This window comes from Corvus moneduloides, chromosome 1 (assembly GCF_009650955.1).
Source record: "Corvus moneduloides isolate bCorMon1 chromosome 1, bCorMon1.pri, whole genome shotgun sequence".
NCBI classification, from domain to species: domain Eukaryota; kingdom Metazoa; phylum Chordata; class Aves; order Passeriformes; family Corvidae; genus Corvus; species Corvus moneduloides.
In genome coordinates this window covers 126,673,893-126,696,160 of record NC_045476.1, presented here as the reverse complement: position 1 = coordinate 126,696,160, position 22,268 = coordinate 126,673,893, and the positions used below count along the sequence as shown (strand labels likewise).

General features: G+C 36.4%; 1 protein-coding gene across 3 annotated transcripts in view; it reads right to left on the bottom strand.

Annotated features, from left to right (window-relative positions):
- The window catches only part of NKAIN3 (sodium/potassium transporting ATPase interacting 3), a 353,682-nt gene that overhangs the window by 157,200 nt on the left and 174,214 nt on the right, over window positions 1–22,268 (bottom strand). For all 3 annotated transcript variants that reach the window (XM_032126426.1, XM_032126410.1, XM_032126416.1), the window contains exon 3: window positions 21,666–21,746. In XM_032126426.1, the coding sequence (XP_031982317.1) occupies window positions 21,666–21,746 (81 nt within the window). The remainder of the gene's footprint in view (window positions 1–21,665; window positions 21,747–22,268) is intronic.

The window sequence follows — 22,268 nt, the reverse complement described above, 5'->3', positions numbered from 1 at the left end:
TCCACCTTCATGCGGAGTTGACAACCACCACCACATCCTGCTTTTCACTTATAATGTTCTCTTCCATTTTCACAGCATAACTCCCGAGTTCACACAATATGCTCAAAGGCAACCCATGACAAAGTTACTTAACTTGTTCATTAAAATATATCCTAAAAATTCACTGTAAACCTGGTTATTTTCATAAAGATCTTGTAATCCCAAACTATTGAAATTAGGAACATGCTTTTTCATATTTCCCAACAATTTTTTACCTTCCTTGTTCATCAAAAAGCATTTTCCTTAGTGAATTGACCCAAGATGACTCATGCCTCTAAAAAATACTTGATCAAAAGATGTCAAAGCAGCTTACATTTTCCAGTACAAAAACTGATGATAAAATGCCAGGGTTGAGAGCACTCAGAGATTCTAGGGGAAGATATTGCCTGACATACTCAAAAAAAAAATCCACAGATAGCAGAAAGCAGTTTGTACAAAGCTGAATTTTCCATAAAGTCGCTTGTTCCATCTTTGCTCCTTTTTATGGAAGAAAATAAAATAAGATTCTCCTTGCATCCACTAAAAAAACAAAGCTAAAACAAAGTAAAGAGTCAGAAACTGACAGTAACAACGAGTTATAAATTATGTGTCACAGAACATTTTAAAAGATCACATTTTAAAACATTGATAGAGAATACCACAGGATGTTGCTCAATTTCTTAATTACATATAAAAATCCAGGGATCTTCAAACAAGTCAGTAATTATTAAACTTTCTCTCATGATTTATTATTTTTTGATTACATTGTTTTGACATGTTTTCATTTCAAATGGTAATGAAACTAAAAGAGAAAAAGCTTCTCTGCAGGATTGCTTTTTATTACAGCACATTTTGAAGCTGGGGATTCCAATGTATTTTAAAAACATGCTAAATTCACACTAAAAGTTGATTGCACCTTCCTCAGATCAAAATCAGATGTGGTGCTTGTATAGATTGAGAAACACAAAAGAACCCCCAACTGTGTTGTTAGGATGCATTTAGTTACAATGCCACAGTTAACTTTTTTAAACCAAGTTCTTCTAAATAAACAGGTTTCAATCAAATTGGTTTTTAAGTCAAATATTTATACTTGAGACAGGGCAATAAGAATGGTATCAGTTTATTTTACTGCTTTTTTTGTGTTGTTATTTGGTACTCACGAGTGCCTCTTTAAATATCTTGTGTTTGTTTATGTCAGATGGCCAAGAACTGAATAAGGCATTGCAGAAGATGAGAGGGAGACCAACAGCAAGCAGCTAGGGGTGGTTACTTGGAGGGACTTGCATTTGTAGAGCATCAAAAAGACAAAGCAACTGAGCCCACAGAAGAGAACAAAGTATTTAGTACTAGTACAAAAACGTGTACAAAAATTAATTTGGCCATCTGCCTTGTTTAGATTTAACACTGGAAACAGAGCTTGTTTAAAGCAGTTCAAAAGAGCTAGAGATCTGAATTCAGTGCTTCTCAATGAGAAGGGTGGGTTTGGATTTTTTTATTTTTTAAGATAATATGAGCAAAGGAACTGTGTTTCTTCCACATAATTCAAAGTAATGCTTCTGTTATCAGGTCTTGTCTTACGAGTTTCCAAATAACATGCAGCCCATATATACTCCATACTTGAGGTCTGGCTGGTAAAATACTTACTATAGCAGACACAATTTAAAGCTGTCTTTCAATACTTGTGAAAAAATAAAAGGCTGATGGAAGATTTCACATGCCACTTCAAACTAGTTTGTGTAATACCGATCTGACTTATGAAATAACTCAGGTAATACCAGAATAATGGAATATCATTAATCTGTATTCACTGACCACTTCAGTTGTTAATTCCTGTGATGAAGTTCTAATATTTCCTGTTCTTGCTCATGGAAGCTAAAAATGGAAAGAAAACTAGTAATTTATTAAAGAACTGCCATAGCTTTCCTATTTGAAAAAAACTGAGTGCAGGTTGGCATTTGGGCAAACCAAAGATGAAAGGAGACACTAATGTGGAGTAGGCTGATTTGAAATGCAAGGAATAAAAAAATTATTCTAGGACACCTTAAGGTGAAGTTTGCTCTTGCCTTCCTTATCCAGAAAGGAGCATCACTGAATTCCCCAGGAGGCTGCATAACTCGTACTGGCACCCAGTGAGGTGAATTCCTGCACTAATGTGTGAGGCAGGAGATACAACAGCAGAACTCTGTAACACCGTTAGCACTGTGGCCACTTTGTGTTGTCACAAGGTCTCATCCAGGCAGACCAGACTAACCTTCCACCAAAGAAAACAGAACTCATGAACTGTACACCCACCTCAACAAAAGAGAGAGCTTTTAATAAAGCAAGAGGAAAGAGGAGCCTTTCTGCATGTAGGCATGTGTATATTTGGGCTACTGGAACTGAATTATAAATCAAAGATGCATCAGTAAAATGTCATAGCAAGAAAGTGTGCTGTAAGATTTTGTATTTTCAATAAATCAGGGAATAGAGACTTTTTACTACAGAGAAAGTGACTAAAATATCAGCTAGTGACAACTAGATCCCCACATATTAACTGACATTTTTTCAACACCCTGTCTGGTCTGGTATGATGAATAATCCAGGTTCCCTCTGAAGCTGGACTTTTACTCACAGAAGGATAATTCCACTCATTCTGTTTTCCCCTCCATTTTTAAATGAATATTCTAAAGAGCTTATTTTTAATGAAATGTCCCAGTATCTATTACTCTCTGTGTTATAACCTTACTGGTTTAGTGTGTTTCTTCCTACACAGATGTTAAAGAGGAAAGAACTGATTTCTTCCTTGATGCTTTCCTTTTTTGCCTGTCTCATCACTTGCTTTTTTCCCCTTCACTAAATTCTTCACAAAGCAGAATTACAAAGACAAGTACACATGGCACAACTGACTAATTGTGCAGTAGAATCCCAGGCTAGCTCTATTAGTGAATACTGATATAAATGGGCACTAATACCAATGGGGTGCATATGAAACACTGAATTCACTGTTACAGTACAACAACAGTATCCATTAATGCCATATAAACAAACTCAAATCCACTATCAGATGTGTTCCCCAAAATGCCTACTGGCTGAAACCTTTCATCAGTCTGGCTGTAGCAACAGGAGTGGCAATGCCTGAGGATCACCCAGTTTCCAGAAGACTGAACTGTCACCTGACTGCAACTACTGTAGCTTGCCTGATTTACAGGGAGGTCTATTTTTTTCTTTACTCTTGTCTCTGTTAGGTTTGCCACACATTTCCATTATCTCTTGTAAGCATCTGCCTATAACACAAGTGCTCACATGGTCCTGGGCATTCCTGGCTCATACAGGTGAACAGAGCTGTCCCTGCATCTTCTCCAATGCACTTGTACACATAATTCAAATCCCAGTGGTCTGCATGTTTTCCTTTGTCTCTTTTTTGATGTGTGGTACTATCTCAGGCCCTTTACACAAGAGATTCTTCTGAAAATGTTGAACTTTCAAGTTACAGTGCATTTCCTCAAATGTTCTCCAATGTTTATGATCACTTCCTGCTTTAATGTCTGAATCTTATTGGTCAAATAAGTTTCAAAGTAAACAGCACTATGAGACATTTTTCTTTGTGTCCATCTCCTAGGGAAGAACAGTCTGGAGTATCCAAGAGCAATGGCAAAAGATAGAGCCTCTTGTCAATACTGTTAATTTCTGGGTTTACTCACTTGGACACAATATCCACAATATTCCAGGCAATGCAATTTTAGGCTGACCAGCTTTCTTTCAACTGCAATGACTTTTTTACACCAAGGACTTATCCACAACAATAGCCTGCAAGACTGGCCAGGTGTGGTTGAGTGACTGTACTAGAAAGCACTTTGCAACTGCTTATAAGACAGAGAACCTAACCAAGGCTATTTGATGTCAAAAGTAAGTTCTGGGGAACATCAGGGTATCTAGATTACTGCATGTCTGAGTGCATGTTCATTTCTGATGGTTACTAGAGAACCACAGTGAGTGTCACTTATACTGAAACTGATCTCAGGATGTCAAAGGGAAGGCAGTGATGAAAAATATTCCTTATGGCACGTACTGAATGTCTACATGCCATGGAAATATAACAGGAGCTGAGTTGGTAGGAAGACTCCCAGTTTAGTTAATAATTTAAAAAAAAACCCCAAACAGTAAATAAAGATGAATATTCACCCCTCTAGCCCAACATGATATTCTGGAAGCCAGCAGATCATCTTCAGAAATTACTTTGATAACCATTGCTTAGAGACAAAATGATGAAGCCACTGCATAGCACCATCACACACCTGTATGTAGCACTTTCAGTCAGGTATTTTGGAAATACATTCCTGTGTTTATGAGATGCAAAATGTCAGCATAGCACCATACAACATTACAGCATATGAATGTCTAAAAAGATCATGTATAATTTCCCTTGAAAGTGCTAATTTGCATGAATAGATACTTCAGTTGCGGTAGGAGGTCTAAATGCTCTTTTCTACCCAAGCAGAAATATAGTTCAACCTCAATGGTAAGGAATTCTTCAGTAAACTTTATAACCTCATTCCAAACTCCGGCTGTCAGTAAACAGCTTTTCAGAATGACAGTTTAAATCAAGAAAACGTCACATGTATAGTAACAGGTCCAATCTTGTCTGTAAATTGCTGCCTGTGGTTTTCAGAAACACAGTAAATTGCTGGTGATTTGCAATGAGTCTCACTGCAAGGATAACTTGACTTCTGCACATTTAACAAAACATTCTTAAATTATTCATGCGTATCATTCAATGTTTGGGCAATTTTGGGAGTCATTGATTTCAGGAACCTGTAGTGTGCCTTTTTATTAGATAAACATAAATCTTATATTTGACTTTTGCTTCTCAAGTGTAAAACTGAAAGTCTATCCTGGGACCAAAGATCTATAATACATTTTAGGACTCACTCATCAAGGATAAGTGGACAGGTGGTTTTTTCCAAACACCCAACAAATACAATTATTTAGACTATCTTTGTATAGTACATCAGGTACCTCAGAGTCACTGAGCAGAACACTACAGCACCCATGTTCCTTTTAAAAACACAGTGAAGCCAAGATTGTCTTCCATGTGCCAAATACCTAAGCAATGTCTGTCTGGAAAGCAAGGACTAAAAGAAATACATAGAGGTAAAATACACAGTTTGGGGTGAAAAGCAATGGCAAGAGTTGGTGGACAGTGCTCTATGGAAAAAGAACATCAGAGCAAACTGTCTTCTACGCTGGTAGATGGATGAGGTGGGACCACGGATGGGAAGAGGTTTAGTCTGTTTATGGAAGGACATAAAGTAGGAGAAGTCCTGAATACATGGGATGCCATCTCCACTCTCTGGAGAGGCAGCAAGACTCATTGAGAGACAGTTTCCTTCCCAGCACTGCCACTGAGGCAGAGTCTCCAAAGGAGATGCTCCATCCTAGCCCATGGGAGGCCTGTGTGAAACCTCTGACAGCACCCCTAAGAACATACTGCGGATGTCAAGGTAGCTTTGCATCACTGCCCTCCAGGGGCTTCCTCCTCAGAACAGGTAACAAACCCTACTCTCTCCTTTGAGATTACTTTGCACACAAGTATCTTTTCATTAAAGAAATGGCTGAGACAACAAGGTCACATTTTTGTCTAATCTGTATGATCAAGGTTTAATGCATTTTCCTTTAGTTATGTCAGTTTATACCATCTCGGCAGAAAGCCAAGAACTTTGAAATTTTAACATTTCACAAAATGAAAACCTGTTTTTTCCCTCCTAAAAATGATATTTAGCAATAGCCCATACACAAAAATGTGCAAGCATTGAAATACTATGTTTGGTTTTCAGTACTATGAATAGCTATCATGTCATATCTTTCATTTATCATCCTGCAACTTGTAATGCCCTGTGTTTCTTTTCATCTGCAGTGCAACCTGACTTAAACAGTCACTCAGTGGACTGACAAAGTAATCTATTAAGGCAAGTGGAATTACAAATAAAATGAAGAGAGAATTCTGCTAGAAAGAACACAATCCCGTGAAATACTAAATCATATTCAATGCACCAACTTATTTTACTGTTGGCAAAATATTAAAACACAGAAACACATTTATGTTTCCATGCTAATAAAGGGACTCAAAACACAAGTACTAAATTAAAAGACAATCTATGTCAGAAATATTATTTATTACCCTATTCACAACCTTGGTGATGTGATGTAGCAGGACAAACTAATGACTAAGCCGCAGAACATAACAAGCAACATATTGCACAGTCTTTTTCACACAAAACCTAATACTAGGTTTTTTCACACAAAACCTAACTAATACTAATAGAATACAAATTTCTTCACCTCTAAATCCTTTTTGGGTTCTAAGAGTGGCTTTAATACTTAGTGATTTTTTATTCACCTTTATAAGGATGGTTTTTTAGAATACCAAATGTTTCAGAGATGCACCGAAAGAGTAAACTAAGGCATATGTTTGCTTAAAAAAAAGAAACATATAACACAAAGTTCATGCATCTACATATCCTTCCCTGACTTCTTCTGACTCCAGTTCATTGAATTTCTCTCACCTCCTATTATCTATTGGGAGAAGTTAGAAAGTAAAAGCACAACAGAATCACAGAAGAGGTGCCACAATAATATCTACAAGATCAATACAAGCAAATGCAACCTAGATTACTTGAAAAGGCTTTTAAGAGATACTATTAGGCAATATTGTAATGCGCATAATATACAAACAGAATCATATAGATAGACCAATACATCAGCACTTAAATACATTGCATGTCAAACCTTTCAAGCATTTCAACTTCATTGTGTAAGACAAGATTTTGGTACCTGATGAATTCCTAGGGGTTTTTTTTCAGCTTTTATATTAAAGCCCCCTCTCCTCCTCAAATTTTATAAATGAGAAGTGGAGAGATCTATGGACTGCCTCTTAATTTAATGCTGATTCTGCAAACTACTTAAATGCATGGTAAGCATGTGAGTAATTTTATTGAGTTTAATGAGACCACTCATGCATTTTAAGTTAATCTTGTGTTTGAAGCAGCAGAAAAAGCCCCCATACAGAAATCTATGCAGTAGGAATACACAACGTTACAGGACAATAACCACTGTAATTTGCATGCACTACCCATGTGCTTTAGGCTATAGCAGCTCGTGGGAGGGGTGATGCTCTTGTTGCCTTTCTGAAGCAGAGTTTGTGCATATTAAGAACACAGGAAAGACTTCTCAATGAGGGATAGTACATTTGTTCAAAGAGAATTTGTTCAGGGACAATACAGGAAGAATGGCTGTGGAGACTTTAGGTGAGTGGCACATGGAGTTTCAGGAGTCAGTAAGTTAAGGACTGTTCCAGGTTCAGAACTAGGATGCTTTGGATGATGGACAGAAACTGGGAAGGAATACAAAAGGATGTCTTCTCCGTTTTCCTCCACTGTGAGCTTCCTTCTGATTTAAACTAAAGACAACAACTATAGAGCTTCTAATGAGAGATTGCAGCAATGTTTTTCTTGGCGGCATGAGACAGGTCCTTTTGTCCACCCTCCTCTGGATACCTTTTATCATTTCTAACAGCACATATATACAAAAATCTAATTCTGAAACTTTCATCGCTTGTGAATATTTCTGTCAATGGGTACAAAAGCTTTCAGTGCCAGACAAAACCCAAAAAAAATACATTGATTGTGCCATCCCGTTCCTCAAGAAACAAGAATAAAAATGGCAAAAATATTTCAGTCAATATAAATTAGAAGATACATAATAGAGAATATTTAATAATGAAGAAGAAAATAAGTCAGGTAGAATCCATGCTAGCAAGGTTAAAGGCAGTAAAAAAGTTGTTTGTTAAGCTTATTAGGAACAAGAGAAAATGTAGACCTTCTAATAAATGTTTACTGTAATTTTTTTTAAAGAGGCATAAGAAGTAGACCTTTTAATACATTCTTCTGTTCTTTTTTTTCCATAAAGAATGACAAGAGGAGGAAAAAGCATTTTCTAAACCACTAGTAAGAGGTCTATGAATTTATAACTCACATGCAATCTTTAGGCCTGGACAGCTAGCAACCACACAAAAGCTCTGGATATTGAGGTCCATGAACACAAATAATTTAATTTTTAATAAATCTCTGGAACTGCATGAGACTGAAGAATTTTAAAGCCTATAAAAGATTCAGAAAATGCACATGCAATGGTTCAAGGATCATTAATCTAGCTTTAGTCCCAAAGCAAACAGAGGAAAGATGACATAAAAACAGATGCCTGAGATACAGCAAAAGCAGTATAACTGATGTCGGTCAATAAAATTTCTTAAGACATTAGGACCTGTTAAACAAACTCTATTTCATTGCTTCCAGAGGTTAAATGTTGAGTTGATAGGAGCTGCAAGAAGGTAATATACTTAGAGATCTATAGGGCATTCAGAAAACATTCTTATAAAATTGAATGGCAGTACATTTTAATGGACTGAAAATTAAATATATTGAAAATTAGCTAATGAACATAGTTTTCAATGGAAATAATAGCTGAATAAGAGTGTTTCTAGCAGTTCTCCCTTGGGATTGATGTATGTTCTGATGTTATTCCACATTTTCATCAGCGATCTAGAAATACATATAAAATCCCTGCTTGCAGTGGATATATTTGCAGATGACACAAAAAGAGGGAAGAGGGTAAATAATGAAAAGGCAGGCAGCTGTACAGGGCCATCTGGACTGCTTGGTAAGCTGGGATCAGTGAAACAAAATCCATTAAACTATAGGCAGGCACAAGCGAAATTATAGAGCCTGGAAACAGGAAATACAAGTCATGACACAGATCTGTAAACTGCATTCTAGAAAACAAAATGTTTAGACAAAAGTTAATACAATCCTGGGATGTTTAAGCAAGCTGCCTAGCTACAGATGTAAAAAGTGATCTTACTTAGACATTCAGAAATTCACATCCAAGGATACCAATGGTATTACTAAAATCTAGGAACATTTTTAAACTCTCTATCTTTTAAAACCATTTGGTTATTTAATGTATTATAACAAGGTAAATTTGTGTCCCAAGCATATTTTAAGATGTAGACATTTGCACAAATATTAGCATATTGTATCAGAGTAAAGTACGAAGTTTTCAAAGAAAAAGAGGCCATAAAATTATTCGAATTTTCACAGCGAATCACAACTTTAAAACCATTATATAAAGTATACTTTTAACTAATCAAGTAGTCAATTGATTCATAAGAATAAAATATATGCAAACTAAACCTAAAATAAATAAAAATATCAAGTAGTACCAATTAAAAATCAATTATTAAGAAATTTTAGCTTTTCCAAAATAATTATTTACACTGATTGTGCTGATATTTTCAGGGTACACAATATCCACACGCCTGGAACATTTAAGAATAAAAATAGCTACCTCATGTGAAAAACAAGATTTAAGGATGGAAGATACCCTGAAGCAAACACAAGTTGCAGCTCAGGGTACATGTGAAGCATATGAAAATGGTTCCAACACAGCATGAACTACTCTGAAGTTAAACAATGTACAAGTGTATTTGAGATGAAGAGTTAGTGAAAATCAGTTTTTTCACAGCTGGACATGTATGTAGCTTTTTCCTCACTGACTGTAGTCTTTTATCCAACAGCCCACCTTTGAAGTGGAAAAAATAAGAGCACTTTTGAATGCCCTGGTAACAGATAAAGAGAAAGAAATATCAGTTTAGTCAAGATGACATGGATCAAAAGGAAAATAATCTGTCCTGGCAAGTTGTCCAGTACTTTGCTCATATCTGAACAAACTGAAGAAAATTATTAAACTGAATAAAAAGAAAGCTGGAAGAAATCAAAATATCATTGATAATTCACAGAAAGTCAAAGTAAAATGAATCAATTGTGTTATATCTGCAAATAAGTAATCTGGGGATTAGGAATAACACCTATGCCCCTTGCAGCAAAACAAGACAGAGACTTCAGTAGGCAGTTCAGAGAGTTTGAACTGTCTCAGCATAAAACATATCCAAGCCTTCAAACATTTTTGAGATAAAAAAGGAAAATCTTCAGCCAAAATTTCCAAATCAGACAGGAGCTCTTGATCTACCAAGGAAGACAAAAAAAAAAAAAAAAAAAAAAGAAAGAAGCTGCTTCCAAGCATGCAGAACAGTAACACAATGACACAGAGTAGCAATTCTCAGCAGACAGGTATAACATATCCTCCCCCTGGAATAGAATAGCTCTCTCAAAACAACATTTTAAAGAACTTCTACATGCTCTCTAAAGATAGAAGCAGAGAGGGAATCTAAGTGTACAGAATGCAATGTCACTATAACATAGAGACAATCAAATTACTCACAAGCAGCATTTGCCCTTGGAACACAGTGTTAGTCAGGCACTGTTGCCATCACTGTGACTTCTCCTGCAACATTTCTGCCTTCCCCATTTGACTGAATAGGTCAAGAATACCCAGCATTATTGCTGCTATAGTAAAGCCATTCAGACAATAAACCTAGTAAAGCAAAGGGCAGGAGGGCAGCTAAATCCCCAACAAGATTCTCTCACCCTTTCCCCATTAATCCAAACTGAAGAAGTCTGCTCAAAGGAATGCTGATACTCATAAATAATAAATTCAGTCACATCATCAACATGAGCAAGGCATTCCCTGAAGGACAGCTGAAAAAGAAAGAGAGTATAATGATCTAGACAAGGAACAATCCCTCCAATTCCCTTGTGTAGTTGGAAAGGAGTTCTCAAAGGCCATTCACCTTATAGAGGTTAAATAAATTATTAGATGATAACCAGATTTCGGAAGGAAATTTGCTCCAAGATTCAAACCACAAAGATTAAGAGAATACTTCCTGTAGCCTTACAGAATCAAAAGCCTTCTTCTAATTAAGACAATTTAACACATAGAAAACATTAAGCATTCTACAAAAGAAGAAAAATTTGCCAAAAGAGACATGTTGGAAATACATTTAAGGCTTACCCAAGGTTATGCTATTGAACTAGTGGTTTTTGTTTGCTGAAGCCTTCAAAAGAAATTAATACCAGGAGTAAAGGCAGGGACACTGCCATCATTGTCCACCAAGAAAGAACCACTTAATAGGAGCTGAAAGGCAAAATTTTTTTCTTCCAGATGCTCTTTTGAAATATCTAGTGCAAGTCAGGTTCAGGTAAGAACGCCACACTTACAAGGTTTGTAAAAATCAAAGGCAAAATTACAACACCAGACTCCTGGACCGAAGTAATTTAAGGAGGATGTTAACAAAGAAAGCTCAGGATTATGTACATCTAATGACAAGTGTAGTGGTTTGGTCCAAGACACTAGAAAAGAGTAAAGAATAAGGAAAACTCTGAGTAGATATAGAGGACCTATGTAGTTAGGAAAAATCTCGTTGGTTGTCAAATGTAGATCAATGAAAAGTAAACCAAGCTTTCTCCCTTGCTTTTCCTCTAAAATAGAGTTTATATATCTCAAAGGATGTAAGTACAGTCACCTGGATTGACATCTAGAGATTATAAACAATAACCTGATTTTTACATATCTTTTCGATTTCAAAAATGAGACCATGTTAACACACCTATCTAAGTAATATCTACAGAGGGGTCTGAACAAGCTGGATTGATGAGCCTAGGACAATTTTATGAGGTTTGATAAGGCCAAATACGGGGTCCTGCCCTTGGGTCACAACAACTCCAGACAGCTCTACAGGCTGGGGCAGAGTGGCTGGAAAGCTGCCCAGTGGAAAAGGACCTGGGGTAATTGGTCAACAGCCGGTTGAACATGAGCCAGTGTGTGCCCAGGTAGCCAAGAAGGCCAATGGCATCCTGGCATGGATCAGAAACAGTGTGGTGAGCAGGACCAGTGCAGTGATTGCCCCCCTGTGCTCAGCAGTGGTGAGGCCAAACCTTGAGTGCTGTGTTAAATTCTACACTGTTCAATTCAAGAAGGTGCCGGAGTGACTCCAGAGAAGGGCAACAAAGCCAATGAAGGATCTGGTGCATAAGTTTAAAGAGGAACTGGAGAAAAGGAGGCTCAGGGGGGATCTTATCACACTCTACAACTACCGGAAAGCAGACTATAGTCAAGTGGGGGTCTGTCTCTTCTCCCTGGTAACAAGTGACAAGAGGAAATGGCCTCAAGTTATGCCAGGTGAGATTTAGATTGGATGTTAGGAAAAATTGCTTCACTTATAGGGTTGTCAAGGAACAGGGTGCCCAGGGAAGTGGTGGAATCACCATCCTTGGAAGTGTTCAAGAAATGTGTCAGCGCGGTCCCTAGGGACATGGTTTAGTGGTGGACCTGGTAGTGTTAGGTTAATGATTGAACTTGATAACCTTGGAAGTATTTTCCAACTTTCATGATTCCAGGATTTATGATTATGAAGTCCCATAAGAAGCATGTAGCATGTTTAAAAATCCCATGAGATTCAGCATCATCATTTCTGAGAAGAACTCAGATTCTACTGTCATCAACATTAAATGCCTTTTACTTTCATCAAGATCTAGGACTGTCTCGTGTGCAAATTTTTACAAAAATCTTACTTAAAATTACATTTTCTTCTTAACAAGCATTGTCTCCTAATCGAAGAAAAAACCCAAAGCAAACAACCTATGAATCAGTGCAAAAACTCCCTTCAAAACAGTTAAACTGTTTTCAAACTAGACATCAATAAATAATTAAATGCAATTGTTTATTAGAAGACATGAAATGACAGATTTCCCCATAATTAGGAAGAAGTCCTTACTTGGCCAGTGTCAGAACTAAAATTCCAAAGGATACACTACAGCAGAAGAAACAGTGTACAGAAATTTTTGGCATAAAACATAAATTTGACCTTAGTAGGCAACAAATAGATCCCCAGCAGTCACTCATCTCAGTAGTTAGAAGTTGCTGGACAGACAGCAGATGTGGTTGATCTAATGTCTAAACAAGACTGTGATTAAATAATCAAAATACCTTTCACTGCAGTTTTGTCAGAAGCACATCACATTTGCAAAGAAGAAAATCAAATACCAGCAACAGTCTTCCCATTTCTACAAAAAGAGCATAATAATCACTACAAAACATATCCAAATGTCAACAAGTAGATAAAATAATTCCCTGAGTAATGGAATCTAGTTTCACCCTTACCTGCAGATGAGTGTGTCATACTTGCTTACAACCAAACCACAACTCAGGGAAATTTCCTTTCCTCACTCCATGAACAATTCAACTTATTTCAGAAACACAAAGTTAGAATAGATGACTAGATGGTCCTTCCTGCTCTTGTATTCTCTTATTCCTTATTCTGTATGTTTTTGGTTCTACATGTAAATACCCAGGACTTTTTCAAGCCCTTTGCTATGGGCTTCAGACACAAACCCTAGGTAGGCAGGATTTACGCTCTCTGCATCTCTAGCCATTGCAGCATGGATTCCTGGATCACAGGAATTCTTTTTCATATCCAAAGGTGTCTTTGGAGAAATATTGCAAGCTACTTGAGTTACTTACTTCCTTGATGTCAGCCGATATTTTAGGGGTTTTTTTATTCCTTTTAAAAATCTTCAAGATCCTAGAAATTAAGCCAATGAACTCAAACAAATATGACTGTGATGTTTGTATTAATAAATTTATCTGTGCAGCTCTTAGCCCAGAGCCATTTAATATTAATGGTATTAAATGGATTATTTAAAAAAACCCACAGAGATAATACCTCAGCTATTTAAACCAATGAAGAAGATGGTGGCCTCCACTCCAGGTATCAACATTAGAATTTTGCATCATTAGGGGTTATAAAAGAAAAGCAATTCTGACTGAAACACCTATTTTAATGATGCTCATCATATATATAAATCAAACCACTGTAAATGTCACCTGAAAGGATATAAAATTCAATTTTTGCACCATCTGGCATGTACTCTTGATCAAGTTGTTCAGCAATGTGATTGTATCACCTAAACAAACTAATTATCATCAGAATGACCATTTTGAAGTTTCAGTGGCATTTATCTATGTCTCATTTATTCCACCCTTTTTATTTCCAGGATGACCTTATGCTCAAATAGTGCCACAAAGCTATTGCATGTTAATTTTCCTTTCAAGGGCAAGCATATTTTTCATTAGACTTTACACAATGAGACACCTTTACACAGTAGAGTAAAACAGACTGAACAACAAATTAGTTTTGGAACATGAAATCTGGAACATCAAAGTCTCTTCAGCTAAACAACCAAAAAGTCTCCTTAGCTACAATAGGTTCACATATTTCTGCTCTTCAATTTCCTTCTTTCCCTTTTCTTTTTTTTTTAAGAGAGCACATAGTAAGTCATCTTTTGTAAGTCACCTTTTTTGTCTGAGATATTTAAATTGCAAATAAAAAGAAAATGCTATTTTCCATCGCTTCATCATTATGAATTCACAGTTCGTAGCTAATTCTTCTCTATCTTTTCATGGAAACAGTCATTGTATTCTATACAGAAACTACGACACGCAGTTTCTGCTCCTGCACATACTGGTGTCAGCCTAACACAACATCAAAAAATACTGTTTGCAAATACCATTGAAAGGCACCCCAACAACATGTTAATCTACAATTAACGGTACCTAACACCAGCCAAGGCTAGAGCAATTATTTTGAAGTGCTGAAATGTTGTTTCTGTACAATATTACACTGCATAACTTCATGGTAAATTGGTTTCCAGGTTTATTGCCAAAGTAATTAAAAATTCAAAAGGTTGCTGTTTGTGCAGAACATTATGGAAAAGTATTAAATACAATTGAACCTGGAGATTATTTCTTTTTATAGTGAGAGAGCAGCAGGATGGGAGGAGCAACTTGAATAAGGAAGGTCGTATCAGAAGTTCATGTTCTAGCAAACATATTTCAGTGGAACATGTACTGTAGGAAAGGGCACAAGAAAAACTAAAAGGAGGCAACTTGTTCTAAAAGCATTTTTTAAAACCAAAAACTCTTACTTCTGAGAGCTGGTTCAAAGAAAGAGTGAACACCAAAGGAGTTAAATGGATTATATAATGCAAGCATTAAAACTTACATTTGGTCTGTTTTTTCTTTGCTTTTATATTAGCTTAACTCTAGTTACTGAATTACTATTTAATTAGCATTCCTCCTTTTCTCCTGTCAGAAAAGATTTTGAAACATTACTTAAAAAACAACAATTTTTTTAACCCTTTGGGAGTAATAAGGTAGAGGAAGGAGGAGAAGGTGAGAGGGTTCAAACCTCAAAGAAACAAACCCAACCTTTTAATCAGATTTCATTTCTGCAAGTTGAATTTTACTAGTGCATAAGCTTGGAAGAGATTATATTTAACTACTGCTATAAGATTAGTAATTTGTAATGTCCAGAAATTGCAGAATGCCTACAGCTACATCCAGTGCTTCAGCATGATCCGTCATTGTGCACATCTCAGCTGGTAGCAGCTGATGGCATCAGCTGGAGCAAATGAACATCCAGTCATGAGGAGAATTAGAAGTTAAGGGGTGTGTAGTCTCCCAAGAGAGATGGTGATCAAAAGGAAGTGATGATGAATAAGAGGTGTGTGGGAAGAAATTCTCAGCTGAGCTGTACATGAATGTATACACCATGTACAGCAGCGAAGAAATACACTATTATCACTCCTGCTTTGCTCTCAGTGAAGGCAATGATTTGTGTTCAGCTGAAAAGCCATCAGTAGAACAGACAGCACACGAGTTTTGCCTGTAACAGAAATCTAATCTCCACCAAGAGTGAGCAGCAATGACAGCGTTGCCTCCCTCTCGTCACACAGCTGAACACTAAAACCCCACCTGTGCACACCCAAAACCTGCTGTTGGCCTCCCGGGAGACTTCAGTAGAGTCCCCTGTTTTCTGTGTCCCTACACACCTTCTGGGGAGAAAAGCCAGAGACACCTCAAGCTCCCCAGCTGGAATGACAGTCATGATGAAATGTTTAAGACTCTTAATTAAGATGAGGTTTTGAGTCTTCAGCTTGTATTCATTTTTTAAATTTAAACATTCTTACCCCAAACCATCCATGGTACTCGCTTGGGTTTTTATCTTGACAGTGGCTTATTTCTGTAGATCCAAAATAGTGGAGTAGAAGAGTTGCCCATTAGTAAGGCTTCATAACAGCTTTAGATCCTCTTCAGTGTCCTTATTATTAAAAAGCTTCTCCTGACCGCCAACCAAATCTTCTTTGCCACATGCTGAGCAAATTATTTGTTGCTTTTCTTCCCAGTGGATATGAAAAAAATCCTTCTCCACATAGAAGTCACTTACATGTGAGTAGACGTACAATGACCTATCCTCTGCTCTTAGACTAAGGAAATCCTTAATCCTCCATCTATTGATTTTCCATATAAGTTTTATTGATGCTACCAACTTTGTCCCTGAGCTTTTTGGAGTGGGCAATTCTACAGAGCTAATTATGATGCTAATTAAATCAAAACAATGGTCTCTGTTTTCTCACTTGCATCAGCACAAGTTAGAATGAGAATCACTTTTTCTTTCATATTGTTAATCTAAATTCATCCAATGCTCTCATTTCGCATTAAAAAAAAAGACACAAGCTCGAGCATACACCATAACAACTCTATTAATAAAAATTAGCATTGGTTCTGAGCTTAACTTACTCCATTTGAGATGATTAGCTATAATTGCACAACAATTAAGGATTGACTGACACGCACCAGATGGAATAAATTGGATTTCACAAGTAGCCAGTATAAAGTCCACATAATTAACCCTCATTCTGATATGCAACATTTTGTTTGGAAAAGAGTCCTAGGTTTCCAGTCTCTCAGCATTTTAATAAGTAAATTATTACTCCATTTTGTCCTCAGATGGAAGAAATAATTAATTTTATCAGACAATTCTATCCTCCAACTACAGATCCATATAATAATTTAGCCTATAGCTCTGTCTCCAGCTTAATAAAGTTGGATGGGAGCCCTACAAACTTTGAACATCCATCGACCAAAGTAAATATTACCAGGGAAAAAAATACATGAAAATATATTGTTTCATTAAATGACATAAGCAAGATTTCCTTCAGCTTCAGGGGCAAGGCTAACGAAGTTGGTGTCACAGGCACATTAGAGAGATCACATTCACTCAATATGCAAAACTAAGGACCAGATAATAAACATAAGCTGCTATAGAAATAGTTTCCTATTGAATATATAAGCGTGTGTCAGGCAAATCCTTGGCCAAAAAAATTAGAAGAGTCAATTGACACAGAGGTCAATTTTGAGAGCAAAACTTAAATCCAGAATGAGGCACAGTTCAGGCCAAAGAAGCATGCCATGGAAAAGCAATATAGAACAAGCAGAAATATCCTAGAAAAAGAGAATAGCTCATCACTGATGGCCAGTTGCTTAGGTAAGGTATAGGAAACAACAGGAAAGGTGTACACAGTACCACAATGCTGCCATACATTTACTGAATAAAAGCTTTAACACAGGAGGTTTTAACAAAATGCCAGTAAATCACAATTAAACACAACCAGTAGAAAAATGGTCTATCAAAAAAAAAAAAAGTTGGAATAGCAAATGATAAATACAACTGGACACAGCTATTTTCATACTGGATCTGAAATACTGGAGGGATGTAAACAACAGAATTATTAACCGTGCACTCTAAACAGATGAAGTCTCCTTTGTACAGGAATACATAACACCATGCATTGCTGCAGACGGAGGGCTGGCTTATGCACATTAGAAATTATGTGGTCCATATTTAAGCACATACAAAACTTAAAAAACCAGTTTGTGTTTATGTCTAGATGCTTTAAATTGCATGTACTCTGGAATATGATAATTAGAACCTATTTTCATTTCAAGACACAGAATGAGTTCAAAACAACTAATGAGCTCACGTATGGATGTAGCAATCGGGGATCCTGCACTGGAGAATTAAAAGGTCATGTTATAATAGCAGCTTTGTTTCTCTCATATGGAATGGTTAACACTAAAAATTATGTTTTCAATATCAGAAAAGCAGTAAATTTAAAAAGACAGGCAAATTTCATTTATTTCATATGGGCAGTTTCACCGCTGCTAAAATTAGAAAAAAAAAGTTAATACAAATAAAAAAGGTGTATATAGACATATTTCTTTTATTTCTGATCAAGTTCAATTTCTTTAGCCCGCCAAAAACCATTAAATTTTTATTTGCACATCTGCAACGTAAGTGAAAAAGGATCTTGACCTATATGTTTTTTATAAGGCAGTTGAAGAGGAAACAGTTGCTCATTAGACTTCCACTGACAACAGCCAGCTGTGGGAGAGCTGTATTTATTTCCCTTTCGCACCCGAGATGACTTGAACCCATATCATCCTTTTCTCAGGAGATTGCCTTAATCTCCATAGTGTAGCTACTGGAGGGTGCTTCCACAGATAGCTCTTCCGTGAAGCCTTTTCTCTCGTTATGTAGCAAAACAACATGATATTAATTGCAGCCAGGACTGAGACCCAAATGAAATCCTTCATGCCATACATTCCTACAGTCATATATGTAGTATTTCAGTTCCCAGCTTACCCCTCTCCACCAGCTTCCTCCTCTCAGATTGACCAGTTTGGCCCTCCAGATTATTAAAATCAAACTTTGGTGGGAATTCAGGTACGTAGATGTGCATAAAATAGCCTTTTTTTTTTTAATTGCTTGAAAACAAGAAATGTGTTTTCAACTAAAGCCACAATTTTCAAGTCACTCTGATGAAGATTCTTTTCTGAAAGGATGGAAAGGATCAAGTCACATACATCATATTTGACACTGGGAGTGTTGGTTTCATCATTCCTTATCAAGAAAAGTTTAAAGTTCTCGGCGTACTAAATCTGTAAACTTTAAACTAAATATCAAATCATTCCTTAAAAAGAAAAAATTAGTTTACCAAGAAAATTATAACTGAAAGTAATTGAAGGAAAAATGTTTCACACTTTCACAGTAAACAGGCCTAAATTATCTATATCCTTCTTATTCTCATTCAAATTTTTCATTAACTGCAGTGGAACTTCATGGCAGATTTCAAACAGCAGATATTCAAGGGAGATCTTCCTCCCCACTTCAGGAATAAGATTGAAGCAAAATTTCAGCAATGGTGGGTTTCTATTATGACATTTGAAAAGTCTGTCTGTATTGTATGCATACTCCATGCACAGATATTGAATTAAAATTACCATTTATTATTGTACCAAGTTATATTTTCTGAAGCATTCATGATTGAAGACCTAATAAACTCACAGGACTTTAACCAAGAGCTAACTCATTCTGGTCAGAGCGAATGCAAACATGATAGTGCTTAAAAACAAACAAACCAGCAGAAATCAGTCACTTGCTAGACAGCATTACAATTTTCCCTGATAGTATGTCAACAGTTTAAAACTGTAATCAATCTGTATTCATTCAGAAACACAGCTTCTTTTTCTTTTTTAACAGAAAACAGAACAATAGGAAGAAAAAAAAGCAAATACTGCCTGCCAAGTTTTGAATGCTGAATAAACGGCCACACTTGGAAAGCTTATCATGGTGTTTGATTTCCCGACCACAACCATGTACTCTGAGAACAGCACTTTTCTATCATGCCTGACAACACAGGAACATATTAATGGAAGAAATGATGACTTTTTATAACTAGCAGCTTGGTTAAAATGTGGGTCCCAATTAAAGTTGGTGTGACATACTAATCAAACTGTAAACACCCAGGATTTTATGCATATGGAGCAAAAAGACCTTAGTCTCTTGAAGGCCTCATCATATCTAGCACAATTTTCAGAAAGACCAACAAATGGACCCAAAATACCATGATGTACTGAAAAAGTTTCTTAATTCTATCATTGCTAAGTTGGCCTCGATACTCATCCCTTTGGCATAATTTTTACAAGACCAGTTAACTTCCATGGAAATAATGTGCCTATCACCTTGTTGAGAAACTACTTTTCAAATGTAATTATAAAGCACAAGATAAAAATTCCACAAAAATGCTGAGATTAGCTGAAGTATGCACTAATAAAAGGGAGTTTTGTCAATTGTCAAGTAGTATATTTGCTACTATTTCTCTGCATTGTGATTTGTCATATATGGTAAGTAAGAGCAAAAAGTGAAACACAGAAGTGAAACTGAAAGATTAAGGACTTCATAACTGCTGATTTATAAACCTCTTAGCTGAGGATATGATCAGAATCCCTTGCAAACAAATTCAAGGGTCAGACTAAAAGCTTTTCTTCACTTACTAGGCCCTTAGATAAATATATTAGCTACACATAAAATATAATAGTCACTACAAAAATAGACATAATCCAACTAAATGAAAGAATACAACCTCTTTGTATCATGAGAATGAATAACTATTTGGCTATTCATCATTTCTATGTGTTGCTCTTCTGTTCATTTAATAGATTTTTAAGTCAGAACATACCATTAGGATCATTTATTTTTGATCCTCTATGAAGTGCACTAATTTCCTCAGCAACCCTGTGACTTCTCATGAGGTACATGATATTGAAGGAAAAATAAACTGTTGCAGCTTTTCATTATGAAATTTTATCACCAAAGGAACCTACCACTGAAAGCTTTAATTTTAATGGAATTTCCACCAAGTAAATTAGATTTTATTTCTTATTAAATTGGTTTCACCAGTTTTCTGTTTGTTGTCAGCCAAAAGCTAGGACCTTTAATGCTAGCAAGTACATAGCTCATAAATGTTCCACTCTGAATTGAGGGGAGTACACAATGCACAGAATCACAGAATGGGTCAGGTTGGGAGGGTTCACAGTGGGTCATCTGGTCCAACCTCCCTGCTCAAGCAGGGTCTTCCCAGAGCACATTGCAAAGGACTGCATTCTCCAAAAGCATTGCATGAATTAACAGTGATGCAGTTCATATCACTAGATCTACAACCAGAAACAGTGACATTTATTCTATTAATAATGCTGGGATCAGCATGTGCCATGGGCATACTGTGCCTGATTTAAGTATGATTGTGGTAAACAAAGATCTGTATTATCTATGTCCAACTGGAGAGATAAAAACGAGCAGGTGGTGTATGAAACTCCCAGCAGATACAACGTTAAACATAACCTACGCTAACAAAAGTGCTACCCTGAACGAGCACACGTCTCTCGATAATTCCAGCAAACATTTCTGCTCTAATCAGGGGATTGAATACAGAATTAGTGACCTAGAGCACTGAGTGTCACGTAAAGGAAAGTTTTATTCTGATGTGACAAAAGTCATCCTTTGCCATTTGTTCTTTTTTATAAAGAATTAACATTCTCACTGTGAGACCAATTTGCTCAACAAGTTATTACATTCACCTTCTTGGTAATTTTCTTTATCTGCTTTCAAAGCACTCTTGGAAATTCACACTTTTTATACACACTTGAAAATTCAACCAAAATGACATTGTCTGCTTTTCAACAATCAAAAAGGACCTCAAATTTACAACAGAAAACCTTCCCACCTCTCACCTGGAGATGGTACTTCAGAAGGCAACTGTAATTCAGATTCATTGCGTTTATGTACTTCAAACTCGTGGCTATTTACTAGCAGGGAGAAGTTCAAACATTACAGTTCTTGTTGGAGGGAAACTCCGAAGATCAAATTGTATGTTCAAACAACCACATTTTCCCTCTGTGGTTCCAGTCTTCTAACATCTGAGAGTCCTGCTGTCAAAACACCCTCCCATAAACCTGAAAAAGGATAAGTGACCTACCTTAGAAAGCCCGCCTACTTCCAAATAGAAGCAGATAATGAAAACATTCCAGGTGACCCACAGGGCAGTCCACACTGTGTACTAAACACAAAGCCGGATGAGAGCAAAAAAGAGAGAAAAATAAAATGTGAAGATGAAATAGCTTCATACTGAGCAGATCAATAATAAAAAACTGATATCAATAAACATTGTTCTTCTGGGAACAGCCAAGCACAGAGAGTTCAGAAAAGGAGCTCCCCCTGCAGAAGTCCCCTAAGAACCACTGGAAATTACAAATCCAATATTCATTGCTGTACTAAATAAATACCAATAAAAAAGATTTATTCTTTACAGTTTTACACTATCCTACTGATATCAATTAAGCCCAAAATGCTGATTTAAACACTGGCTTTGGGACAACTCTGAGTCATTTTAAAATCATAATTTAGCTCTGTTAAAGGAAATATCAGATAAGCACAATACCTTAAATAAGTAAATATTATTGAAATAACATTTAAATACTATGAGGAAAGGTGCAAGAAAAAAACCCCACAACCAAACAAAACAGAAGATCTATTGGTCTGGTAATCCAGATTTTTCTCTTTTTAAACCAAAAAGTAACAT